This window comes from Gouania willdenowi, chromosome 6 (assembly GCF_900634775.1).
Source record: "Gouania willdenowi chromosome 6, fGouWil2.1, whole genome shotgun sequence".
Taxonomy (NCBI): Eukaryota; Metazoa; Chordata; class Actinopteri; order Blenniiformes; family Gobiesocidae; genus Gouania; species Gouania willdenowi.
Genome location: NC_041049.1, coordinates 19,308,500 through 19,334,786, shown reverse-complemented (window position 1 = coordinate 19,334,786; position 26,287 = coordinate 19,308,500). Strand labels below are relative to the sequence as shown.

General features: G+C 38.8%; 1 protein-coding gene across 2 annotated transcripts in view; it reads left to right on the top strand.

The window, feature by feature from the left end:
• Positions 1-26,287, top strand: part of LOC114464792 (copine-8) — a 113,868-nt gene that overhangs the window by 50,033 nt on the left and 37,548 nt on the right. The window contains exons 4-7 of one of the 2 annotated variants that reach the window (XM_028449352.1): positions 1,364-1,467; positions 7,075-7,114; positions 15,849-15,925; positions 22,965-23,286. In XM_028449352.1, the coding sequence (XP_028305153.1) occupies positions 1,364-1,467; positions 7,075-7,114; positions 15,849-15,925; positions 22,965-22,980 (237 nt within the window). In that variant the 3' untranslated portion in view covers positions 22,981-23,286. Of the gene's footprint in view, positions 1-1,363; positions 1,468-7,074; positions 7,115-15,848; positions 15,926-22,964; positions 23,287-26,287 lie in introns of those variants that run through there. The other variant, XM_028449351.1, reaches the window with a different exon arrangement.

Genomic DNA, 26,287 nt, shown 5'->3' with positions numbered 1-26,287 from the left:
ACCTGCTCCCCCGGGTCCTTGTTGTTGCTCCTCGGAGACCGAGCCTGTCAGGGAAGTCGGACCGCATGCAATCGGGTTTGTCGGAACGCTCTTACATGGCTTCAGCACTCACCACCATTGCGCTCTACGTTATGTCGCTGCTCACAGCCTACCAGGCAGAGCTCCATGAGGACTTTGGGGCATCCCAGGACCCGGCCTGCTGGGAGGAGATGTCGGTGGTCACCGACCTGTGCCTCCGCTGTGTTTTGTGTAAACATTTACTGCACCAGATCTCTTGTGTTTGCACCTACTTGTCAGTTGTACTATTTTTTGGTGCTAAAACAATCACTGCAAACAGTTCCAGATTTGATTAATTGCATTGCGCAGACTGCATTAATTTATTTGCTGGTCCTCCTCTCATTTTTTTGCTCCCCTGGTGACCTCCACCTACTATACATATTCATTAGAGGGAAACGCACTAAATGGATTGAGAGCGCATTGAGACATGCAGCAACCGCGCACTCCTGATTCCCTGAGGTTTGTGCGGCTTATTAGCGTGTGGAGTGACATTTGCACGTTTTAATACCCCTAAACCTTTAGTAAATCCGCCCCTGAGTTTCATCCAGATTTAACCTGGAGTGCGCATTTCATTGCAATGTTTTTAACAAATGGGGGTGCACATACATTTGGACCTATTATATTGTTATTAATAGGAATAGAAATTTCTCCCAAGCCTTTAGAGTGTGATGATCATGGAGATCAATGATCCAGATAAGTGCCAATATCTGGCAAAAAAGATATTTGGTTCTTGGAGGAGGTTTGCGCTCTCTTAGTGCCCTTGTTTTATAAATAAAAACTAGCAAATCTAATTTCCTAATATAGTATTTTAAGAGTAACTGCACACTCCAATCTGACCCTCTTGCCATACCCATGTGCTTCCCTAGAATGATTATTCATGGCTCTAAATGAGGCAGGAGATCTTGTTGCTTCAATCATTTTAGGATTATTCATAATTCTGAGTTTGGCATGCATTATTAACTGATAAGTTAAATGTCACACTTGGACCTACCTGACCCTCATTCAGTCAACACTAAGGCTGCTCTGCATTCATATAATCACTGTAAAGCTGTAGATAATTACTGGGAACACGCCTCCCCCTCTCTCAATGTATCCTCCAAGCAACAATCTGCAGGGGATCACTTATTTACATAAGTCTATAATAATTCACAGTCTCTTCAAGCTGAGATTGAAGTTGAATCATACATGAGTTGAATTAGGACATCAAACTAGAAAAGTGGTGTTTTACAATTTTATAACACTTTTTTTGTTGATCTCATGTACAGTAAGTGATAAGTTTACCAAAGTGTTCTTTTCTTTTGTGCAGTTTGGGAGAACAGAAGTGATCGACAACACACTAAACCCTGAATTCGTGCGGAAATTCCTTTTGGATTACTTCTTTGAAGAGCGGCAAAATCTCCGATTTGACTTGTAAGTACAGAGAAAGAAGTTTTTTTCTTCTGTTTTTATGGTAAATATTTTTTGTTTTTTCTGAGTTGATGAGATACATTTTTATAAAAATATTTTTTGTTTTTTTCTGAGTTGATGAGATAATAATAACTAGATAAAAAACTGTAGCCCTGTTTTACTGGTTTTATTGAAAATATTTACCCGCTTTTCTGAGTTGATGAGATAATTTTTTAAAGCAAATGTTTTTCAGGTTTTCTGAATTGATGTGATAATTTTTCATTGGAAATATTTTTCGTTTTTTTTGAGTCGATGAGATTATTTTTTTAAGTACCGTATTTTTCGGACTATAAGGCGCACTTAAAATCCTTTAATTTTCTCAAAAATCGGCAGTGCGCCTTATAATCAGGTGCGCCTTATGTATGAAATTAACTACTGTGCTTCAACATACTGGACTGAAAAAGTGAGTGTATTCTGTATTTTATGTGTTAAACCTGAACAATGTTGAGAGTTAGTGTTAATGAGTTGAATAAAGTTTGACTTATCTGACTATTTTATTTCGCTTAATGCGTCTTAATAATAATAATATTAATAATAACAAACCGGTGCGCCTTATAGTCCGGTGCGCCTTATGTATTAAAATAGACCCAGTCAGGTCCATTCATTGATAGTGCGCCTTATAGGCCGAAAAATACGGTAAGTGTTTTTAGGAGGAAAACCAAAAAATATTTCCTATAAAGATTTATCTCAACTAAAAAAAACAAAAATATGTCCTATGAAACAGCAAAACAAGGCCACATTTTTTATTTTTATCTCATCAATTCAGAAAAAACTAAACTTTTTTTCTTCTGTGAATGCAATAAGCTTCCAAAGATAAGCACACAGCGCTAGTTAGTAAACTATATGTTTACATTGTGCATTCCATCTCTCTTATATTGGATGTACATTGTGATATGTTGTGCCTCCGTTATGCTTTTGTACATGCTGAGTTAGAATTTGAAAGTGAATGTGAACTAGAAATATAATTTAATATGCTATCTGTAAACTCTGATATTTATTACCAGGGTGTCTCCCTGAAGAGTTTGGGTCCTCATATTGTCTTCAGATTGCTGTTCTTCTTGAGTCATGGAGGTATTCTGGTAGCTTTATTTTATTAGGCGAAGACTAATCAAATTACGATCTTTAAACTAGGGAACCATGGCAACAGCTCATTGGGAATTATGAAGTTGGACTTTGGAAGCAGAAGTTGCTCTGTACAATTAATGCATGCCTTTCAAGAAAGAACAAAGCTGGTTTTATACCTTTTCACTGTGCATCTTTACGTCTGTTGAGCATCATAATCTCTGATTATAGTGTGAATCTCATTTTTAATTGTCCAACTAGTGCTGTTATCTCTTTACCAAGAAAAGGAGAACCATCACATTGGTTGCATGATAGGCAAATCCAGCCACGGATGAAGGCAAACATGACAAATTGTGTGTATTTCTTCATATTGCATATGACAATTATTTTCTGTGTATGTAATGTATTTTTAGCCAGTAGTTGTATCAAGAGAGCGGTCAGGGGAATCATTTAACCTTTCATATCCACTCTGCCGGTTCCATTTGTGTCACCTGCAATGTGGTGACCTTGTCTACAGTCTTTCATGCACGATGGGTATAAAGTAACGTATCACTACTCTAGATTAGTAAAACCCTTCTGTAGATAGAGGTTTTTGACTTGATCATTATAAGATTTCTTAGATTTTTTTCTGAAGTCACGACAGGTTGTTATGGTTATTTAAAAGCTATGTAGTTTTAACAGTTACTCATCTTCTTCAAGTAAAGCTGTAAACTGTGTCTATTTCATCCTTTAAAAAAACACAAAACAACAGAACAATTCCTTAGAAGAGTTTAAACACATTTTGCTGGAGGTGTTCAATATGTGGTGTCGAAATAATGACGTAGGACTCAATTGCATGACCCAGAGCTTGAAGGGATACTCAATCCAAGTAACAAAGACAGCTCAACTGAGGGACTATTATATGTAACCTTTACTAGTACAAGAATGAGAGATGATTCAGAAGCTGCATATGCAATAAAAAGCACTTTGAACGCACACTTCTGGAGGTCAACTATTCTGAGGAATAAGAACGTCAAAGGAACTCAATGACTGAAAAATAACTAAGTGCTAAAACGTCTGATCTAAATGCTATTTTACAAGAGACTTTCTATGGGAGTAGAAATATGAAGAATAATCCTGATGTGATGACAACATGATTTGGGAATGCAAAATCTCCAAAATGGTTATGCTGACATATAAAGGGAAATTATATGTGAAGGCTAAATGTTGATATAAATGACATTTCTAACTAAGCATGTAAGAAAAAATTGATTTGGCGATGTATTGCGATATTTCACAGTATCAATCCAAAAATTATCAATATGAATTATTTTTTTTTAAAGTCATGTTTTTTAACAAAAAAAGCATTTAACTCATTCACTGCCAGCCATTTTCAGAGCAGCCAACCCCATATTGCCAGGCGTTTTAGATGATTTTCACTAATTTTTCAAGACCCACAGAATATTTTGTACTATGACAATCTGAAAACCAGATTTTGAAAGATTAGACTTTCCACTTTCATCACAAAAAATAATTTTGTTTCTAGCTTGTTTCACACAAATCGCCAGTGTGTGACAAAAAGCTGAGAGAAACTTATTTTTCTGAAAAAACCTATTAGTGACTTCGAAGCAATTTTTTTTGTTGATGGCAAAGTTATTAATATTTTGCTATCTAAGTCAGAGTTGAATGGTTTTTTTTTACTGTATTTTGGCTGTCCTCCAAGTCTCTCCCCCGTCATTCTCCACACACGCAATTTCCTCCTTCTTCTGGACATGCTGAGTGTCACCGCTTGCCCCGTTTTTTGATCATTTTCTCTCACCATTGCGACACTCTCAATAGTCCACTAGTTCCACACCTGCTCTGGTTGAGTGTATGCTCCTGTGAGCTGCTGGGAGCTTCAGCATTAACTCTTGTACCACCATTTTCTGTCTTGTAAACTCCTTTCCTCTCCCTATGAGCTCTGCCCATCATGGGTGATGGGCAGAGCTCATAGGGAGGTCACCAGTTGGTCACTACATCATGGTACAAGCTCAATATTCACGAAAGACCTTCGTCACACTGTCTCCTAGCATCCCCAGCTGGAAAACACAATTGACGTCTTTAGACGTCTTTGGCAGTCAATGAGTTAATGGTGCTAACATATGTATACGCCCGGTCAGTAGGTGTGAGTGAAGACCCTATTGAACTACTAATTGCAGTTAGTTACCATTTACTTCTTCCTGCAAGTAAAAAAAAAAGAAATAAATTGTATTTAATACCATTTTGTACTTGTAAAGGTGAAATTTGTCATTATTGATATTGCGTTATATCACGACGTATATAATTAGTTTAGTATCGTGACACGCAAACCGTGAATCGTATTGTAACGTTAGATTCATGGCAATGCACATCACTATTTCTAACATATATTAGTAATAATTTAAAGTTCTAAAGTGCATTAATGTGACGGTTTACGTATCACTATAATGAGTCAAAGCAGGAGGTAGTAAGAGGATAATCAGGTACACATCAAAACGTCTGAGGTTGGCATGAAGAAAGATATAAGACCAAAACTACAAGAGAATAAACTGAAAGATATAGGCTGCTGTATACGCTGGCAACAAGACAATATGGCAGAGGACTACTCCCAAGATGCCACTTAATACACTGTAGGATTAGTCTGAAGGAGGTGGACTGTGAAACAAATTACACCAAATATGTCTGTGCACGGAGGCATAATCAGTAGTGAATGACAAGCACCTAAAACAGAGAAAACCGTGAGAAAACTTGGAAATCAACAGTTACAAGATTCCACATCTTCGGATCCCTGATGCATCGTTACCTGTTGAGATAGAAGTAGAGTTGTATGCTGTTGCTGCACAAGGTCTGAACTAGTTTGAACATTGAAGTAATGCCAATGTTTAATGCTTACAAGCCACACAGAAAGGCAAGCTTGCAGCATAACATTAAATGTAAATAAGTAAGAGCTTCAACATTTGTTTGTACTAAAAGTGCGAATGGGCAGGGCTCCTGGAGCAATTAGGACACGCCCAGTCTATACTATAAAATCTCTAATGAACAATCTATGCTATGTTAACTAGCTACTCATTACTCACTATACCTCTCTATTCACTCTTCTCTCAATCCAACCTACTCACCACAGATTGTAGAGCCCACAGGTGCTAGTTTTTAGAAAAGGGGAGGGGCTAACGGTGCTTGTTTGTAACGCACATAGACATAATATACGTAGACACCGCATCAACTGCTGCCGCCCACTAGAGCGGTAGGCCTACTGGGTGGCCATCTTGTAACGGTGCCACTCGGTCCTACAGTGCATTACATTTGTAGAGGAATGATGTGCTTGCACAATTAAAGTTGCAATTTTCACAGTGTTTGTTTGTATGATAGATAGCTAGACATAAATAGAACAAAAGGAAATTCTACTGAGAGATTGAGGAGTACCTCTTTCCATGGTAGATGTCCATGCACCGCTGCCTCCACCAGCATCGGTCCAAGATGGTGGTGCTGTAGGTATGTCCCTCCACAGTCAATGCGACGTCTACGTATATTATGTCTATAGTAACGCAAGATGGTCCCAAAACGTCACATGATCTTGTTCTCAGCCAATAGCAAAAATCAATTGTAATAGCGGGGTTTCAACCCATAGAGGGCAATCACTCTGACATTTTACTACTAAATATGCCAAATTGAAACACTTCGATTAAAATGTTGAGAGTTGGACCTGGATCAATTAACAGCACTACTTCATACCCAAATAGTTATGTATTCAGCAGAAAAAAGCTGTTTTGGGGTTTAGTTACTCTTTAATTATTATGAAACACTAAAAAATCAGCTAGTATTTAGTGAATTATGTTTCAGTATATGCTATTTAGAGATACTTTCTAGCTTAGACATCTATCATGGAAGCATAATATGTGAATGAAAACTATTTTCAAAACAGATTGTCAATGTGGGATTTTTTTTTCCCCTGGTGGCCTTTAAAGGTACTGTATTGGACCGTGACTCATGCAGATATATTTATCTAATCATGAGTTTTTAGGTTGTAATGGGTTTGAAAATTCAGGATTATGTGAGTTTATGCTTACAGTATGTATTTCCCCTTTGTGTATTTGCCTGTGCCTGCATTCTGTTTTTATTCATGGTCATTAAAATTAACAAATGTGTTATTTTATCATTACTCACACAAGCAACCTTTCTAGCTCCGGGCCATCTGGATGTTTAAAGAGGTTCTTTTTTAGGAAAATAAATGATCTTAAAATGAATAATATGAATGTTGATTTTTATGATGCATTAAATTGCTTGTAACTGTAAGATGTTTACAAATCTGTATCCGTTACTACATGATGGTCAGTGCAGTGAAGTATGCTTGTGATGGTGAGAAGTGTGACAGAGCCTGTGGTGAGATAGTCAGTAACAGGCTGGTGGGGCCCATTACTGCTCCCTCCATGTGTGCGGTCCCTGTAGGCTCTTTGTCACTTTCTAATGCACTGACCCTTGCTTCTGTTTTTCTTTTTTTTCTTTTCTTCATAGGTACGACGTTGACTCAAAAAGTGCCAATCTCTCAAAACACGTAAGTGATTTTGTTATTTCTCCTCAATAGGGATAACTAGTGCATATGCTCCCTAACTGGGGTGTGACATCATGACTAGGCTTTACACTATCACAGTGAGTAAAAAACAAAACAAAAAAACCATCACTGATTTGATCGTGCATATATATTTTTAGATACCGACCAAATTTCTTTGGTACTACCTGGTGTATCAAACGGTACAATGTTTTGGTACCTAAACGCATTCTCGTGACTGTGAGGGAATGGAAGAGTTGCAGATTTTCCATGCAGGACCTGAACATAACATTGCACACAAGAATGTCATGACGTCAGTAGCTGCTGGTTGAGTAAACATGGCTGATAATAAGCAGTCCAAAGTATGGCTCCACTTTTTAAAATGAGATGCAGACCGAGCACTTGCAATTAACATGGCAGGTGTAAATGTCAGCTTCACTCCAGCACTTGGAAACCATTCAATTTAGTCACTGAACAGCTGCTGTGTCGACTACAAGAGAGTTGGAGGCCACACTGGAACTACGGGAAGCCACCATCAGCATTAGCATTAAGAGCAAAGAGATATTTCCTGACTGTGGCATCGCAAAACCTGCTGTTTGCTTATTGTCCGTATTCACTGGTGCATTGCGGAGATGGGGCACACGCGCGCACACACACTCTCACACACGCTTCTGTGTCCACCACCCCCTGAAACAAACAGAAGTTTCCGCTATTAGAGCAAAAGTAAACGTGAGCACTCCGTTCTTCGGACTCTCCCTTTTACCATGCAGTTTCACGGGCTGAATAAACAAAACAAGCTCACACGCACACACACACACACACACACACAAACACACACACAGATACACACAAGCCGCTGCGCTCCGATCGAGCGACATTTTCAACGTTCTCGCGTAGGTTTTCATCTCTATGCACAAATAAGAGTGAAATACTATAAAGTCCCGTCACGTAGAGCAAACATGTCGTTAGTGTGGAAGTTGGGTTAAATGAGACGGATAAAACAATCCAATGGGAGCATCTACAGTAAGTTTTGTCACGACAATTACGTCATTGATTGGATCAGCGAATTAAGACATTACAGCCGATCACATTAATTGCATAAAATGCAAAATATCAGCCAATCCGATTTAGCCGATCAGAACGGTGTAAAACCTCGTCACGACAACTCACTTTACACTCAAATAACTATTATTACTGTTCTAAAATTCGTTATTGTTTATGAGTTTTGAAGAAGACTAGTCACAATTATTACGCTGCCATTATCTGTCATTAGCGTGAATAAGGTGTCATGAAGGCTGTCCTTAAGTTTTGTTCGCTAAATTATGACACCTTTGGAGAAAAATGTTGGCATTTTTTGAGTTAGGTGGAGGGATCTAGTGGGGTTAGGTAGGGTTAAGGTTAGGGTTCGTGGTCAGCTTAGGTTTAAGGGGTAGGATATCGAAGGGTTAGGGTTAGGCTAATGAACGACACTTATTGACAGGCTTCATGACACCTTATTCATGTTAATGACAGGTGTCATGTCATAATAATGACAGCGTAATGTCAGCCTTTAGGGTTAGGGTTACCAAAGTGTTGAAAGCGGATTTGGTGAATGCTTGTTCCTGCAGGTGTTTCTGTGGTCATTATTATATGACTTCCCATCAACTGCATTACTGTAATCCTCCATTTCATCAGTTACCAGCTCATTTACAATCACCTACGCTCTACCTGTTTTTCCACTGATGGCAATGATCACTAAAGCCATTAAGTGTTCTTTCTTGTGAAGCGTTTATAGTTGTCCACTGTTTGCTTTATTGATGTATTTCCAAGTTGGATCCATTTACCACGGAGCAGGTTAAAGGTTGATTTACTCATGGAAACCCGGTTGCCACATGTGTTATCTCACCATGTAACGTCCCGCTCTAAATTGACTCACAAAGTGTCACAGGAAATGGTTGCCTAATGAACACTTTTTATCCACTTTAGAGCTACACTGTATGTTTTTCCACCTGTTTGTGTGTGTGTGTGTGTGTGTGTGTGTCAGACTCTGAATGTCTGTAATCGTGTTTGCACACACCTGTTTTCATGAATTTAGCTTTTGCAGCGTTATAGGGGGCCAGCACTTGGACAGGTTGTTGCTGTGGTAACAGAGGGCTCACCTGAACTGTCACCGTTCAATAAAAGGCGTTCTCGCTGACAATAGATATGATGGGGAGTAATAAAAACAACACAGCAGGATAAACAGAAGATATCAGTGGGATGGAGCCTTCTTTCCAACGCTGCCTCTTATCTGGAATATATTTTGAAAGCTTTGTAGTGCTGACAATAGACAGAGTTTAATCAGGTAATAACTAGCCATTTCTACAGGGATTTAACCAGAGGCTGGACTTAAAGGTTTTTCTTGGTTTGTTGTACCAAAAGCAAACTTTCAGCTCTGATAAATACTTGATCCCAAATATCTTGCGAAACCAGTCTGCCCACATGCTGTGTGACATAGTGACACAGTGATGTCAGTTTAGATTGTAAATAAACTATTTTACCTTGGGCAGTGGAAGACCTTTATCACAGTGATGAAAACAATGCATTGTGCAACAAACGCACGCTTTTATGACAGAGTAATATGCTCTGATCTTTTTTTTTTTGCTTGAAATACACTTTTTTAGTCTGGATAATGTGTTTACCGTAGTATAAATTTGTCTGTCTGTCTATCTATGACTGTGTTTGAAATCGCATACTAACGTACTACTTATACTAAGTCTGACGTCAAAATGATGTAGTGCGTTCCATTTAGATAGTATGGAAAGATTGAGTACGCAAAAGCATATTTTCTTGTCTTTCATTAGTTGTTCACACTTTTGTAAATAGGGCTCTTGGTTTACACTTAGACTTTCTTTATTGTCATTCAGACTTGAACTCTGCACTACAGATAAGAACAAAATTTTTTACATTGGCTTGTATTGCAGGATAAAAAAAAAGCTGCGAGTATTGACTTAAGGTAAGTATCCAAACAGTTGCAATATGTTGTTAATGACATACTTGGTCTGGCTCTGTTTGCACTATTTGTACTCTGTATTGACAGAGCAGAACTTGGATTTGGTTTTGCATATAATATTGTATGCACTTGAAAAAAAGAAAGAAATACATAATTTTATTTAATTTATTTTAACTTTCCATAATGCATCATCATTTACGGTGGCACCAGGCCTGCAAAGCTATGAACTAACTTCCTAAGAACTGTGGAGAAAATTCCTATAACCGTGCATTAAAATCATTTTCGTCATTTATAAAATAATGCGTTTGAACTGAAATGGGAGCACAAATCATCCATCATATCATACCTTCTTTTTGCCTTTTTCCCACCCTCTCAAAGTCTGCGGCAGAAACTCTCATCCATATCTTAATTTCCTCCAGACTTGACCACTACAACAGCCTCCTTTATGGTCTGCCCTCCACTCACCTGCAAAAATCCTCCAATATCTCTGTAGCCTGACTACTCACTCAAAACAGAGACCACATCACCCCTGCTCTCCAACATCCTGCAAATCCCTCATTAACCTTCCCCCCACCATATACCTCACTGACCATCTGCAGCACTACGACCCCTCCAGCTACCTTCAATCCTCTGATTCTAACATCCTCACTCTCATCACCAAATCCAAACACGGTACCTTGGGGGATTCGCCATAGCCGCCCACACCCTCTGGGAATTAATTCCCCGAAACATCCATGCCTCTAACTCTCTACAATCCTTAAAAAAATATTAAAAACCGACCTTTTTAAACATTAATTCAACCTCCACTAACATTTCACCTACTCTTGTATCTGCTGTAAGTGTCTCATGTTTGTTTGTTTTTCTGCTCTCCTTTGTAAAGCGTCTGAGATATGTTCGATATTTGCCCATTACCAACAAGGAATTTCTGATATTAAGCACTATACAGTATACACATATATATATACAGCATTTACATGGAAATAACAAGCTAAGCCTACTTTTAATGTAATGTTCCACTCTACCAGTGGCGGATGCTTTAAGACTACAAGGGAACCTCAGCTTCCCCTAAAATCAGTGGTCAAATATGTAGTGTTGTGTTTACATTTCATTGACTAAATATATGACAGAACACATGTATGTTTAGTTCAGAATCAGCTTCTTATAACAGGAAACTGACAGTGACAGCGTGACGTTCTTCATTCATTACCGCAGCGTCACAGTGTTAATAAACAGTGGTGAAGTTCAGCTTCAATTGACTTCAATGGGAGAGGGTTTAGGGGTTGATCCACTGCAGTCAAACTAGACGCTCATTGGATAAATGCTCGGTTATGACGCACTTAGTCCCGCCCATCGGACGCCGGGCTTCACAGGAGGTCTATGGAGCAGTGGGCTGGATCTGTCTGTTCCGGACGCTGGAATAATGGATGATGATTGGATGATCTGTCTCAGGCTAATTCAATTTTGATTGACAGCGAAATGAGCCAATCAGAGAGTATGACGTTGTAAGCACACAGGCGGGTTTTTCAAATATTTCAGTCCGTTGCTCTGTGTTGACACGGAGACTTTGCTGATCCTCTCATAGCGAATTTGTCTTTGTTTTCATCAACTTCTGACAAACCTAGTGTCTGTTTTTGGTGTTTGTGGAGACTGTTACTGCTTGTGTTGTGAGACTTTTGACCAAACACTCACACTCGCGTGTGTGTGCGCGTACGTGCGTGTGTGATAATCTACAAATAGTTGTTGACAACAAAATGTGAATTCTACTAGAATTCACATTTAAATAAACAGATACATTTTCTGAAGTAGGCAGAAAATGAGCTTCCCCTGCATGAAAGACCAGCAGCCGCCACTGCACTCTACAAATAAAGACCATGGCTCTCATTTATCAACCTTGCATGAAAATGGATCCAAATGTGAGTGCACGTTTGGTCGTATGACTGGACCAACGTGTGATCCTTAAAACATTTGTAATTGACCAATCCGAGGTTACAAATGATCGGATTGGTTACGCCCTCCTGTTGCAGAGGCAAATAAGAAAATAAACTTTTCCAAGATAAAAATTGGCATCTGACGTGGAGCAAAACAAATATGTGCTTTCTGAACGTGTGAAAAATTGACTTATTATTAGCCCATTTAAATCTCTGTGGAAGAGAATCAGCTACCGAGCTGGTGAAGTCTGCCCCCCTGTGTGCGCTACAAGCAACTTCACGGCAGAGATCCTGGAGAGACGAACGAATATGACGTTTATATCGGCCACAGTGTGTGTGTGTGTGTGTGTGTGCGTGCGTGCGCACATCGGTGAACCCATGTGCTCGGACAGCTTACCAGCGGGTTTAAAAAGTAAATATAATAACATGGGCTTTTCCGAAATTCATTTTATTAAGCAAACATGGTGGAAAAAACCATAAAGATGTTAGCCGATTTTCAATTTTATGTCTAATATCGGTCGATAACATTGGTAGCCTGATAATATCGCCCATCACTAATTTTTTATGCTAACATGACAGTTTAAAATCAGTAAAATTAAGCAAGAGCTACTTTAGTTCCAAATGTGACTCGCATGCCTTGAGTTTGACTCGTGTGCTCTTGTTCTCACTGTGTCGGAGTCTCACTGGATACAATCCATCTCTCTGTGCTGCTGGTGTTTTTTTTGTCATCTCTTCCTCTCAACATGGCTCCCTGTCACCTTCCTTTGGTTTTCACTTACCGACCCTTGTTCTCTCACTTCCCTCTTGTCTCTGCTCTGTTGCTCAGTCTTACCTCACTGGTTTAAAAATCAATATTCTTGTACAAGAAGAGGAGAGAGTTGAGATCATATGATGTCTATGCAGCCTTGATGCAGCTCTTTAACCCAAAGAGCAAAGCAGCAACTACTGTTTTGGCTTGGGAATATGGAAATATAGAGAAGATGACATTATGATGAATATAATGTGGAATGCATTAAAGAATTACAATAAATTTGCATTTTCCAAACCTATGTTTTAGAAAATTGCTGGATATATGAATACTAGGGTGGTCCATCAAAACATGGGAGGGGGGGAACATTTTTGTGACAATGACAAAGCTGCAGTGGTTGCTGGACTTTCTAAGTAACATTTTTATGCAAGTTTTTACTTTGTTTTTGCAGAACAAAAACCGCACATTTTCCAAATGCCTTTTTTATTTGGCTCGCTATGTTAGTAATGTATTTTATTGCAATAACAAAATATGCATTGCTGACTCATAATGATTGCACTTCCTGTGGTGTTGACCTTTGACAGCATGTGCAGACAAGATAAAAAAAAAAAAAAAAAAATATCTACCCTGTAAATTTCACAGCCCTCAACATAATAATTCAGCTGAAATAAACGTTTGTTTATTTATGTTATGATGTAATAATAAACCACGCCCACTTTGACCAATCGCGAATAACTTTGAATAATGGCCTCAGGAGCGACCCAAGGTCATATCTGCCAAATTTGGTAAAAATCGGTCTTGCCATTTAAGAGAGCTAAATATCCCATATTTGCAGCGCCCCCTAGTGGCCGACATTATTCAAATTTGGCGCATACCCCCACAGCCACATGTCAATCGAGGATCTCACATTTGGTGTTGTTAGCATTTATTTTTACCGATATATGCAACAGTTTGTGTATTAATAGCTAGTTAGAAAACTTTGCTCGTTAATAATTTGCGCATATTTTGCCCCAAAATTTTTTTTTACTGAACTTTAGATCAGGTCCAACTGAAGACTCTACGCGCCAAGTTTCACGCTGATTGAACAAAATTCGAAGGAGGATTTTGAAAAAGTAGGTTTTCCAGTTTTTGTGATTTTGCTCCAACAAAAGCCTAGGCGGAAATGGGCGTGGCCTAGCCCAGGTGATTCAGTAGTATTCAGGGAATATGTGGATATTAAGTATTTGAATGTGTATCAAGCGGTGTGGGCCCAAAAAAAGGCCAAAACTTGTTGACCTAGGTATAGCGCCACCTGTTGGCGGACTTATGTGAGTTTTTGCGTCCAAGGTAAGCTGGGGGGTCTGGACCCACCTTCCAAAGGGCACCGCCCTCCCTTGCATGGTTTAGCCTGCAGCACCACCTTTACTGAGAGAAAAATAAAATTTTACTATAATAATAATAATCGGAACGAATGAAATATGGTTGCTAGCACCGCTGGACCTAGGGACCGCGTATGCTTACATATATGTTCCCCAGGCCCCACGGGCTTGGCCCCCTAATTACTAATTTAGAAATGTACTCAAGTACAAGTACCCATAAAAACAATTCAATTACAGTAACGTGAGTAATTTCTTTCACTGCTGATATTAGGATTGACATTTACTACAATGAGATACAGACAAGCGAGAGAGTTATAAAGTGGGCTCAGTTAGTGTACTGTACATGTGTGTTTTTGGACTGACAATCTGTCCACGGTGTATAATATACAGATACATTATACAGTCGTCATTGTTGTGACTTACCAACTATTACAGCCTATCAGCTGTTTTCTTTTCAAGTGATTAAAAATCACACGTTGTTAAATCTTGTTGTTTTGAGTGTTGTGTGCTCATGTCAAACTAGAAGTGCACAGAAAAACAGGGGGGTCTGCAGCCTGCCCCCCTTTTTATTTTGAGTCACCACCCACACTGGCAGGGAGAGCATTCGCCAATGTAACAATGCCTGCTCACAGCAGGAAGTGTGGCTGTAGACCTGCTAATGAGAGCTGTGCGTGCCTTGTTTCTAACTCTGCGTTGGTTTTTATGCTTTGAAAACATGGCCCATGAACAAAAAAGACAAAATTAAATACATTTACAGGGATTTTATATCACCTTTCACCAACAGATGCTCTTATAATAAACTATTTTCTGCTTGAGACATCTCTCTCATCAATTTAAGCTGCCAACACAACTATCTTTACCTTTCTTTATGTGCGTCTTTTTTAACCCATGCTGTTACAGTATATATTTAGTTTTCCGTTACATGTGCATCTCTGAGATGGATCGCTTTTTCTGGCAACAGCCACAGTTGCTAAGGTGAATTTCTGCTATTTAAAGGATAATATCAGTGATCATATATTTAAATACACAGTATTATATGAGTATAATTTAGGCACCTGTGATGCTTGAATCCGAGGAGAATTCATGATGATGTGCAAACTGGACTTGCTCCAGTCAGATAATGAGTATGGTGTCTCTGTGGAGACAAATGAATTTACCACCTGGTGAAAGAGAGATGAGATGTTTCTGCAACAGCTGTCATACATTGCAAAAAAGACAAATCTTGAGTCATATGTTATAAATATTGTTTCCTACCTTCTTGATGTTTTAAAGTCAAACAAAAGCTGGTCTTTTTAAGTATTTCTAGGATTTGTGTGTGTGTGTGTGTGTGTGTGTGTGTGTGTGTGTGTGTGTGTGTGTGTGTGTGTGTGTGCCTGTATATGTTTTTGTCCTTTTGCTTTTCTCTGACTGTTTCCTGTAATACCTCCCTATGTGATGGCAGTTTAATTTGCCAGGAAAGTGGTGAGGAATAGGAATGTGATAGGTGTGAGCGCTGGCGGGAGGATTTCTCTATCCACTCCCTAATGTAGCCTGTCATTGGGGAAAGGGGGTGTATTTGAAATGGCTGCTGCCTGTAGTGGTTTGCTCTGCAAGGATTCAGAGTGGGTCATTTTTGGGGCTAAGAATATGTCACTTTTGTTTTTAAGTCATTTTCCTTCAGCTCTGTGCAGCAAATCCTAAAAATATGACTTTTTTTTATTTTATTGACTATTTTTTTTTTTCTCATTGTCTGCAGGATTTTCTGGGTCAGGCTCATTGTACTTTAGGAGAAGTGGTCGGATCATTGGGTAGTCGCATAGAAAAACCTCTTGGGTAAGTATTATCCCATTGTTATTGTATTTATTTATTTATTTTAAATTAAATCAAATAATTATTATGCAATATCACACAAAAATAGCTTGGTGTTTACTCAAAAGTCTTAATTGTCATGTAAAATGATATAATTTAAACCAAACATCGTCTTCCATTCTGCTTTTGTAAATAGAGCTCTTGTTTTGAAGGTAACCGGAAGTTTTGTCAGTAGCACAATGGAGGGTTTCCAAAAATCTCAGAAAAGTCGACATGAAATGTGTTTCCGTGAGTTTTATGGATCAAATGACCACATGTTGATATTCTACTTGGTCACTTTCTCACATAAAATGCTTTCAGAACTTTCAAAGGTGGCAAATTAGAGGAGATATTTAGCCTCAGTGCGCCTCAGGTTTTTGTCGTAGATTCGAAATGCATCCTGGGAAACTTGGAAGTATACTTCAATGGGAACGTTCATCATCAGTCATCATCCTAATCATGCTCATAGTATATAGTAGACAGTATATACTCATTAAGTTTGTAGTGTATAGTACAGGGTGTGCCATTTTGAACACAGCCTATGTTTATTACAAACTCAAAAGCTAAATTAACTGTCCATCTTCAAAAAAACTGAATCAAACTACTAACTTACAAAATGACAACAAAAACCAACCTGGGTCTAAAACATGGTGGGCATCACACTGAGGGCACCTTTAGGGTGTTAAAACACACCCTAAAGGCGTACACTGTGCGACTTTTTCAATCGTTGCACTCAGATTCAGCTCAAACTGTGCGACTCATGTGCAGAGCCCGAATGTGCGCAGCTCATTGTGCATGTTCTCACACTACATGGACCGACACTCTGGCACGATCTGACTGCTCACACTGTACGTCTATACACTGTACGTCGAGGTCTTGTTTCCGGAAATGCAACGTACAAATTAGAAGAAGAAGAATTCTAAAGCGTTAAGACAGACAAAGAAGAAGAACCCGGAAGTAAACAGACACTCGCTAATCTCAGCAAAAAGAGCTTTAAAAAAGAAAAGATGGCAATGTGATGGACCAGGAGCTGACTGGACAGACGTGGGCAGTGCAGTCCGTCAATTTTACAGCGGTCCTAAGGTATTCGCGCATGCGCAGTGTGAGAGTTTAAGGTAAGCTGGTCCGTGGCACTGCTTGAACTGTGAGATACCCTCACGAGGAGCAGCTGGTTTTCAAACATGTTTGATTTCTTTACAACCATACGATTGCTGATCGGGAGCTGGTCGTGAGGTGTTAATCGCTTCTCGTGACTCGAAATTCGGCTCAAAATGGGCCAAAAATCGCACAGTGTATGCCCGCCTTAAGTAGTTAAGGGAACGTAATCTGTGGTCGAGGTTTACCTGAGTGGAGACAGGAAGAAAGACTGTGCACACACTCAGAGGAACTGACAGGAGCAGTGGTGCATTAGACAGGAGGGAACACAGACGCAGAGACTGGGAGAAAATAAAACCAGATTAATAACGAAAGTCAGGAACTGGAATAAAACCGTAGCTGTTGAAAAGCCACACTGGGACTTGAACCCTTACCCATATACTTGGTGTAGCTGTCTAAAAGTGCAACAGAATAACAGAAACAAAAAACCCTTCCCACCAAGCACGGATTTTTGACAGAATACCCACCTGTAATTATGTTTATTGAAATCCTGAAAATTGAAAATCCATTTGGAATGAAATGAACTTAAACTGACTTTCCGTTTTACCTTTTTGAGTGAGGCATATATATAGCTGTGGAGAAGTTGGCAGCGTTACTGAAATCTTTTTTTAAATTTTGAGGCAAACAAAGTGTGTTTTTGTACTTACAAGTGCAAATGCATTTTTTTCTCGCACCTACTGATGTGTTAAAGTCAAAGCAGAAAGACCTAATTAGGAGATATAATTCCCATTGTATATTGTACGTTTACTCTAGTGCAGGGATCTGCAACCTTTACTCTCAAAGGAGCCATTATGCCTCATCTCACCTGGATTAAAGTCCTCCTGGAGCCAGAAAAAAAACCTTCTCAATGAAGACAATACAGTGAATGAAATTCTATACAGTTAATATGACATAGAATAATGATTGATTTCATGATTTGATTTATATTGATCATGTAAATGGCAACATTAAAATTAAATTAAATTAATTAATATCAAGAAATAACAACTAAACGGTATCTTGCATCTTCAAATTCTTACCCATCTCAGTTTACATGAACACAATGTTATATAAAGAAGATTATTTTTAGTTAATGTATTTAAAGGGCCACAAAAAGTAACTTGAAGTTTGATAACACATGATCATGTGATCAACACATGCTAATTTCTCATTTCTTGCCACACATAAAACATACATATTTAACCTGCACATTGGTGGTTAAATGAATCTGTTCCCACACAATTAAAATCTCTATTTTCTTCCAGAATAGTGTTTTTGTTGGTTTAGTTATTTACCAGGGATTTAAAACTTAAGGTTAGCCACAGGTGCAGGAAAGTTGATGGTCTGTAGATGTTGCAGGAAGTGAAGTAGGAAGGTGCTGAGTCATTGCACAATGTGATTTATTTTTAGGTTAACAAATTGTTATATCTTGATTTTATTTGTCATTAATCAATAATAGCCTCTGTAGGAAAATAACAACTCTTTATTTCAATAGGGTTTTTTTTAAAGCTATAGGGAGCCATTGCAAAAGAGTCAAAGGGCCACATGAGGCTCCAGAGCCGCAGGTTGCAGACCCCTGCTCTAGTGTATTGTTCGCCTAAAGTGAAATACCTTTGGAGTACAAAGAGAGAGACTCAAGCACACATTGTTCATATTTTTCATTTTTGATTCTGTCTCTTTTGTCATCAGTGTTACATCAGCAAATAAATCTGGCTTTTTCTTCTTCTTGTAATAATCACAATTATTACAATCAAGATAAGTGGCAAAATCAACTCCATAATAACGCGTCATTATCTCCTCTTCTCCACGACGCTGCTCCTCTGATCTCTTCTCCTCTGCATTTCCTTCCCTCTCATGAAGAATCATACTTGGCTTCCTTTCAATGGTGTCTTTTTAAACCAATTACCATGCTCATTTCAGGCCTTGATGAGCTGCGGAGAGATTTAAAGCATAGTCGATGGGGGAGTATATCTCTACCATGCCTACCCTGATTGTTGTTGAGAACCTGGCAACTTCAATCTGTATCATTGCGTGTGTGCACTTCACAGCGCCACTATATTTCCCAGAACACTGTCATCTATTTGAGGGATGGTGCAGGATGATTGGAGTGGCAGCATTTTTTAGTCAGAGGGGAGGGAAAATGCAGAAGATGAGAGGAAGGACAACCCCTGGGGTCTCTGCGTCAACGCCGAAAGGAGACAACTTTGCTCTGTGCTCTGAAAGCTCAGTTCCACAAGCAGCTGCCTCGGATTGTCTCTTGATCATCCACTCGTACACCGACTGCACACACACACACACACACACACACACACACCTGATATGTAGCACCAGCATTACAAATCAACACAATGCACATCATTACTTCTAAATGTTTATTCTAAAAATAAACGCATGAATTCCTGTTGCAAAAGTTACTGTCACTCCATTATAAAAGTAAATCATTGTTCTCGAATTGAATCATTCTGATGATTACTATTTACGTTCAAAGGACAGTTTTGCTAATTTACTCCATGGTAACCGATTGGGAAAGGTGTTTTTACAAATTAGAAGATCTATGTCTAACAAAACGTACTTTTTTTGCACCATATTCATTTAATTAACTTTTAGAAATGGGACTACTTTAGCGTTCGCTCTGCAAAGATATTACTATAGCAACAACACATCATCAGTAGGGTAAAACTAACCTGTTTCACAATGGTGTAAACTCAGCTCACGTTCCCTATTTGTAAATATCACATTAGATCATTTAGCAGCTTTTTTCAGTCAAAATTACAATTTGTGCTGCTTTTGGTTGCTTTAAATAATCAGGAAAAATTAAAGATGTCGATGTAATCCTCTTTGGTTTACCAAAAGGGGATAAAAACTGTTGTGTACTGTACGTACGCCACCTCGGAACTTGACGTGAAAGACCGCACTTTTCCACGCTCACTCCAGTTTCTGAACAACAGGATTTGGCCATGAATTTTGACGTACGCACGTTTTGGGGACATGACGCCCCACGGCAGTAATCATTTTTTCAACTAAAAACTTTCATCATAGTTTTTGTTGACTACCTTTTTTTAAAGTGACAGTATCTACTGTGGACTATAGAGAAAGCAGATAAAGGAGCACCCTCCAAGTACTGAAATCCTTAACGTGTCCGAGACAAAAGTACACTTACTGAAATAAAGAGGTGTCAGCATTCAAAAATAAAATGTCTTTTTAGATCATGAGGTACGTGTTTTACAATGTCTGTGAGACACTACGTGGAAGAGCACCTTAAATACAGGAAGTATACTGGGTGTCACAGGTGTAACTTTCAAAATAAAACATATTAGGGTTCCTAGTAGGGTCTCTACCACATAGTACTTGTAGTACCTTGTAAAAAATGTCTAAAATATCTAGACGATGACTGATTTTCTTTTAAATACACGAAATGATGGAAACTATTCATATTTTTATTTTTGTTGAATATCAAAAACTAAACCATCATTTTGTTTGTTTTCTAATCAGAACTCATGTAATCATGTGGTTTTGCGCATTAATCACATCAAATCTGTCTGTGTGTATTTGCAAACATCAATACCGTCCCCATCAGGTTTATACATGGTAATTGCGTCTTAAAAAAGAAATGCAAAAACTCTTCTGCTGTATATTTTGTTCGACTATATCTGTAGCATTAATCAAAATGTGCTGTTCCAGAATATTTTTTTCATTTCAGTAATTGCTGTAGTCTTCCTTTAATGCATTCTCATGACCTTTAACTCTCTATACCATCTTAATTATCAAGGCATTTTTAGCCAAAGAAAGAAACTTCTGCTAAATCGACATTAAACAGAACAAACACACACTGTATGCTTTATGTAGACCAGTAGTCATGAAGTAATTGCACCAAAAGAGACAAAAAGCAAAGGTTTCTTGTGTTAAAGTTTTGTGGCCATCAATAAAAAGGGTTATCTGAAGAGAAGACATTTAAATGGAATAATAATCACCTATAGCAGTATTTTAGATGCGTGAAGAACTAATGTTTTTACTCGTCCACATTAACATTCAGCATTCTTAAAACTGTACTTGACATTTTTAATTGGCATAGGTAATATGATATGCATTCTTAAGTCCCACTCGACAAGTTATACGGGTTTAAGGCTTTGAGCTCATCTTGCATTTCGTCACTTCATGACAAGTTCCTTCAAATTTATGTGTGTTTTATTTGAAAACAAATTATTAGGATTGATATTATTATTATTTGTATTATTCATTTTTGCTTTAAATATATATTCAAAAGAATATTTTCAATGTTCTTTCATGGAAAAAAACACAGACACCAAAAAAGGCTTTTTAAAAACATTTTTTCTATTGAAAAAGTGTCAAATCCTACCTTATGAGCATTTACGTAAACATGATGCTTTTGTCATTAACTAACAACAATGCACTCCTTTTAATTTCCTCCCAGGCATCATTTAAGGCAGATCCCACAGCCAGAATACTAATACTAATAATAATAATAATAATAATAATAATGGCTCCCTGAAACACACTGGAGTGTGCATTTGGAACAATGACGAGAAGACTCTCGTTCGAAGTCTCGCTGCGGGGCCCTGAGTTGTCATGGCGACGCAGATTCTGGATGCCTTTTGTGTGTGTGTGTGCGTGCGTGCATATATATTTTTCTGTGCATATTGTTGTGATGAGGTGATATTATCGAGCCTGAATGGAAAAACAAACAACATTATATATCATAGTTTATTTGTTTCTGCTGTTTAGACTTAGCAGCAAACAACATCTAATAGGAATACAAAACAAACCATTAATCCTGAAGTCTATTTGCTCTGTGTGCTTAACTGGTAATGACTTTACTGGTTTGGGTTGCAAACTTTCACTGTCGATTCATTCTCTGAAATGTCCTCTTTAAAGGAACACTTGAATGGTTTTGTCAACTTGTGAGTTTTTAGCCACAGAAGGACTATTACCAGTTTTATTTATCTAATGGGAAATAAGGACACTTACATGTTGAGGTGTAGATGACCATTTTTTTCCTTTATTAATAAGTGCCTATTAAAAGATGAAGTGCTCTTTCCAGCGTGTGAGGCAGTCCTCTTCAGTGGTAATCAGGTTGCCATCAGAGTCTTTCACCAGGGCTGTCTTGATGCGTGGGCCATTTTGGGCTTGGCACAGCATACTGAAGACAGGGCTCATGTTGTTGTTATTGACCACAGACTCTATGTGTTTAGCTTCTTCTTGCCAGAATCTCTCCCTATCCTCGTTAATAGCCATATTGCGCAGGTGCTTTAGTCGGCGATACTCAGGTCGCCATGGAGGCGGGTGTCACGGCGGCGGTCAATGATCTTGAGTGTCTTCTCCGATATCCATGGCTTTTTTGGGGACAGTCATGAATGTCCCAGGAGATTACTCAAAAAAGGACAAAAACAACCTAAGAACAACCTAAGAATGTTTAACCAGAGAGACAAGCTTTGATGTAAATTTTCTGTGTGCAAAACAGGGGACGGGACTCAATTTGCTTCTCTCGTCTCCTTTTTCGGCATGTACAAAAAAAAAAAAAAAAAAATTGTGTGAAAGTGAATGTAACCATGTTGAAAATAAACTGAATAAATCAGAATAAAAATAAAAAATTAGAAGAGCCCTGGCAGCTTCAGCTCTGCAGTCTTTCTGAAAACCACACTGGCGGCATCGCTCCATCTCACGCAAAATGGCTCGGAGACATGGCCTTTGAACAAGACTCTGGCTGCAAGAATAGGTGGTTTTGATAGTGGGGCTCTCTGAACCATCAAAAACATCAGGTAGCTCTAGCGGGTCTCCAACAGAGTGCTAAGAGCCCACATGTGTCAGCCTAGAGCATCTTGCTTGGCTGCGCAGTGACTCACCCGCCTGCCTCCTGACCATCCGACAAAAGCCATTCTCCAGTTTGACCAAAGGGCAGCAGGTTGGAGACGGCCACGAGCCAAGCCCCGCACACGATGGGGCGACATCATCGCGGGCGACCTCAGACAACACGGAGTTGCCGTGGAGGACACAGACCTGCTTGCACAAGACCGCAAGCTTTGGAAGAAACTGGATCACCTGGTTGGCTCAACACAAGGGGGCGGGAGACCGCCCTCACGGCAGGAGCCCTAGTTAGTTAGTTTAGTTAGCGATTAAAAGGTACTAAAATACTTATATGAACCCCGTAACTCAGATGTACTGATTGCATTTTATCAACAATAGAGAGAATAACCAAAAACACACCACACCAAGCAGTAAAGTCAAATTGAAGGGTGTGCAGTTTGACACTAGCTCTGCAGTCTTTCTGAAAACCACACTGGCGGCATCGCTCCATCTCACGCAAAATGGCTCGGAGACATGGCCTTTGAACAAGACTCTGGCTGCAAGAATAGGTGGTTTTGATAGTGGGGCTCTCTGAACCATCAAAAACATCAGGTAGCTCTAGCGGGTCTCCAACAGAGTGCTAAGAGCCCACATGTGTCAGCCTAGAGCATCTTGCTTGGCTGCGCAGTGACTCACCCGCCTGCCTCCTGACCATCCGACAAAAGCCATTCTCCAGTTTGACCAAAGGGCAGCAGGTTGGAGACGGCCACGAGCCAAGCCCCGCACACGATGGGGCGACATCATCGCGGGCGACCTCAGACAACACGGAGTTGCCGTGGAGGACACAGACCTGCTTGCACAAGACCGCAAGCTTTGGAAGAAACTGGATCACCTGGTTGGCTCAACACAAGGGGGCGGGAGACCGCCCTCACGGCAGGAGCCATCAGGTTTATACATGGTAATTGCATCTTAAAAAAGAAATGCAAAAACTCTTCTGCTGTATATTTTGGTCGACTATATCTGTAGCATTAATCAAAATGTGCTGTTCCAGAATATTTTTTTCATTTCAGTAATTGCTGTAGTCTTCCTTTAATGCATTCTCATGACCTTTAACTCTCTATACCATCTTAATTATCAAGGCATTTTTAGCCAAAGAAAGAAACTTCTGCTAAATCGACATTAAACAGAACAAACACACACTGTATGCTTTATGTAGACCAGTAGTCATGAAGTAATTGCACCAAAAGAGACAAAAAGCAAAGGTTTCTTGTGTTAAAGTTTTGTGGCCATCAATAAAAAGGGTTATCTGAAGAGAAGACATTTAAATGGAATAATAATCACCTATAGCAGTATTTTAGATGCGTGAAGAACTAATGTTTTTACTCGTCCACATTAACATTCAGCATTCTTAAAACTGTACTTGACATTTTTAATTGGCATAGGTATATGATATGCATTCTTAAGTCCCACTCGACAAGTTATACGGGTTTAAGGCTTTGAGCTCATCTTGCATTTCGTCACTTCACGACAAGTTCCTTCAAATTTAAGTGTGTTTTATTTGAAAACAAATTATTAGGATTGATATTATTATTATTTGTATTATTCATTTTTGCTTTAAATATATATTCAAAAGAATATTTTCAATGTTCTTTCATGGACTCACCCGCCTGCCTCCTGACCATCCGACAAAAGCCATTCTCCAGTTTGACCAAAGGGCAGCAGGTTGGAGACGGCCACGAGCCAAGCCCCGCACACGATGGGGCGACATCATCGCGGGCGACCTCAGACAACACGGAGTTGCCGTGGAGGACACAGACCTGCTTGCACAAGACCGCAAGCTTTGGAAGAAACTGGATCACCTGGTTGGCTCAACACAAGGGGGCGGGAGACCGCCCTCACGGCAGGAGCCCTAGTTAGTTAGTTTAGTTAGCTATTAAAAGGTACTAAAATACTTATATGAACCCCGTAACTCAGATGTACTGATTGCATTTTATCAACAATAGAGAGAATAACCAAAAACACACCACACCAAGCAGTAAAGTCAAATTGAAGGGTGTGCAGTTTGACACTACTGATGTTTAATTGATATTGAATGGACATTATAAAAATATCTTCTAAAGTAAAATCAAGCCAATAAGCCTTGATTTTGTAACAATTTGTGTTGATTCATTAATCTTTTAATCACAGCGGAATAATAATCAGACATGTCTGATATTAGCTTTTTGGCCAATATTGTCCAACACCTAATTTCCTATTCCAATATCAAATTATACCAATTTATGCTGCCCAAAAGCAAAGCAAGGCACATGTATTTGTATGGTGCATTTCATACACAAGGCAATTATATGTGCTTGTGTGTAAAAACATTAACTCAATAAGAAAACAAATAAATATCTCCCTCTTAGTCATAGGCACTTCATCTGACCCTACTCATATACCTGTATGTCCTTAGGGATACAATGAGTCAGACGGTCTAACACTCAGCTCTTAGTCAATATTTAGCGCTGACTATGTTGAGTATTGAACGATATTGTTGAAATTGACGTTGAACTGCTAATTGTGGTTAGTTGTGGTTACATTATGTGATAGAAATATACCCAACAAATAAAAAACCACACTTCTTCTAGTCAGGGCTGGGGTCGATTACAGTTACAATTACGTCTTCAATTATCCATGTTCGATTACAATTCAATTACTATTACAGTGAGCAGCATTTTTTCCAATTACAATGAAATGACAATTATTTTTTTAATCCTCAGGAAAGTCAATTACAATTAATCACAATTACTGAGCCTGAATTAAATAACCTAATAAAAGTAAACCTTCGTCTTGTGTTAGCTTTCTGTTTCTACCGTATCTATTGGTTACCTTCCTAATCAATGAAAATACAGCTGTTAATATTTTTGATGCGTACCTCTGAGCCTTTTTACTCATTGATTTAAAAATAGTTTTAATGGTAAAATGTGGAAAAGCTTGATATGAAACACATTTTAATAATTGTTCACTACTTATGTGTGGCACTGCACATAGAACTGTAACATGGTTCCCCAGTTTTGCGTTAGGTTATAATTGACAATTGATTTTTATAGAGTTTTTGTGGCAATTACACATACAAAGTCAATGATCTGAACTCAATTACATTTTTAGTACGATTATGACCCCAACAGATTTTTTTAATTACAGTTATAATTACGCTTGTAGTCGCATAATTGATAATGAATTACAATGAATTACAACCCTGCTTCTAGTACTAGATGGCAGCACCTGCAGCCAAGCAAACTAAGTGTTTTTCCTCCATTTTAGATTCTTGCTTGTGTTGTACGTCGCTTTGGACCAAAATACCTGCTAAATGAAATTTTTAGAATTGTAGGATTTGAAAATGCTCACATTGGATGCTGACTTCAGCTCTTC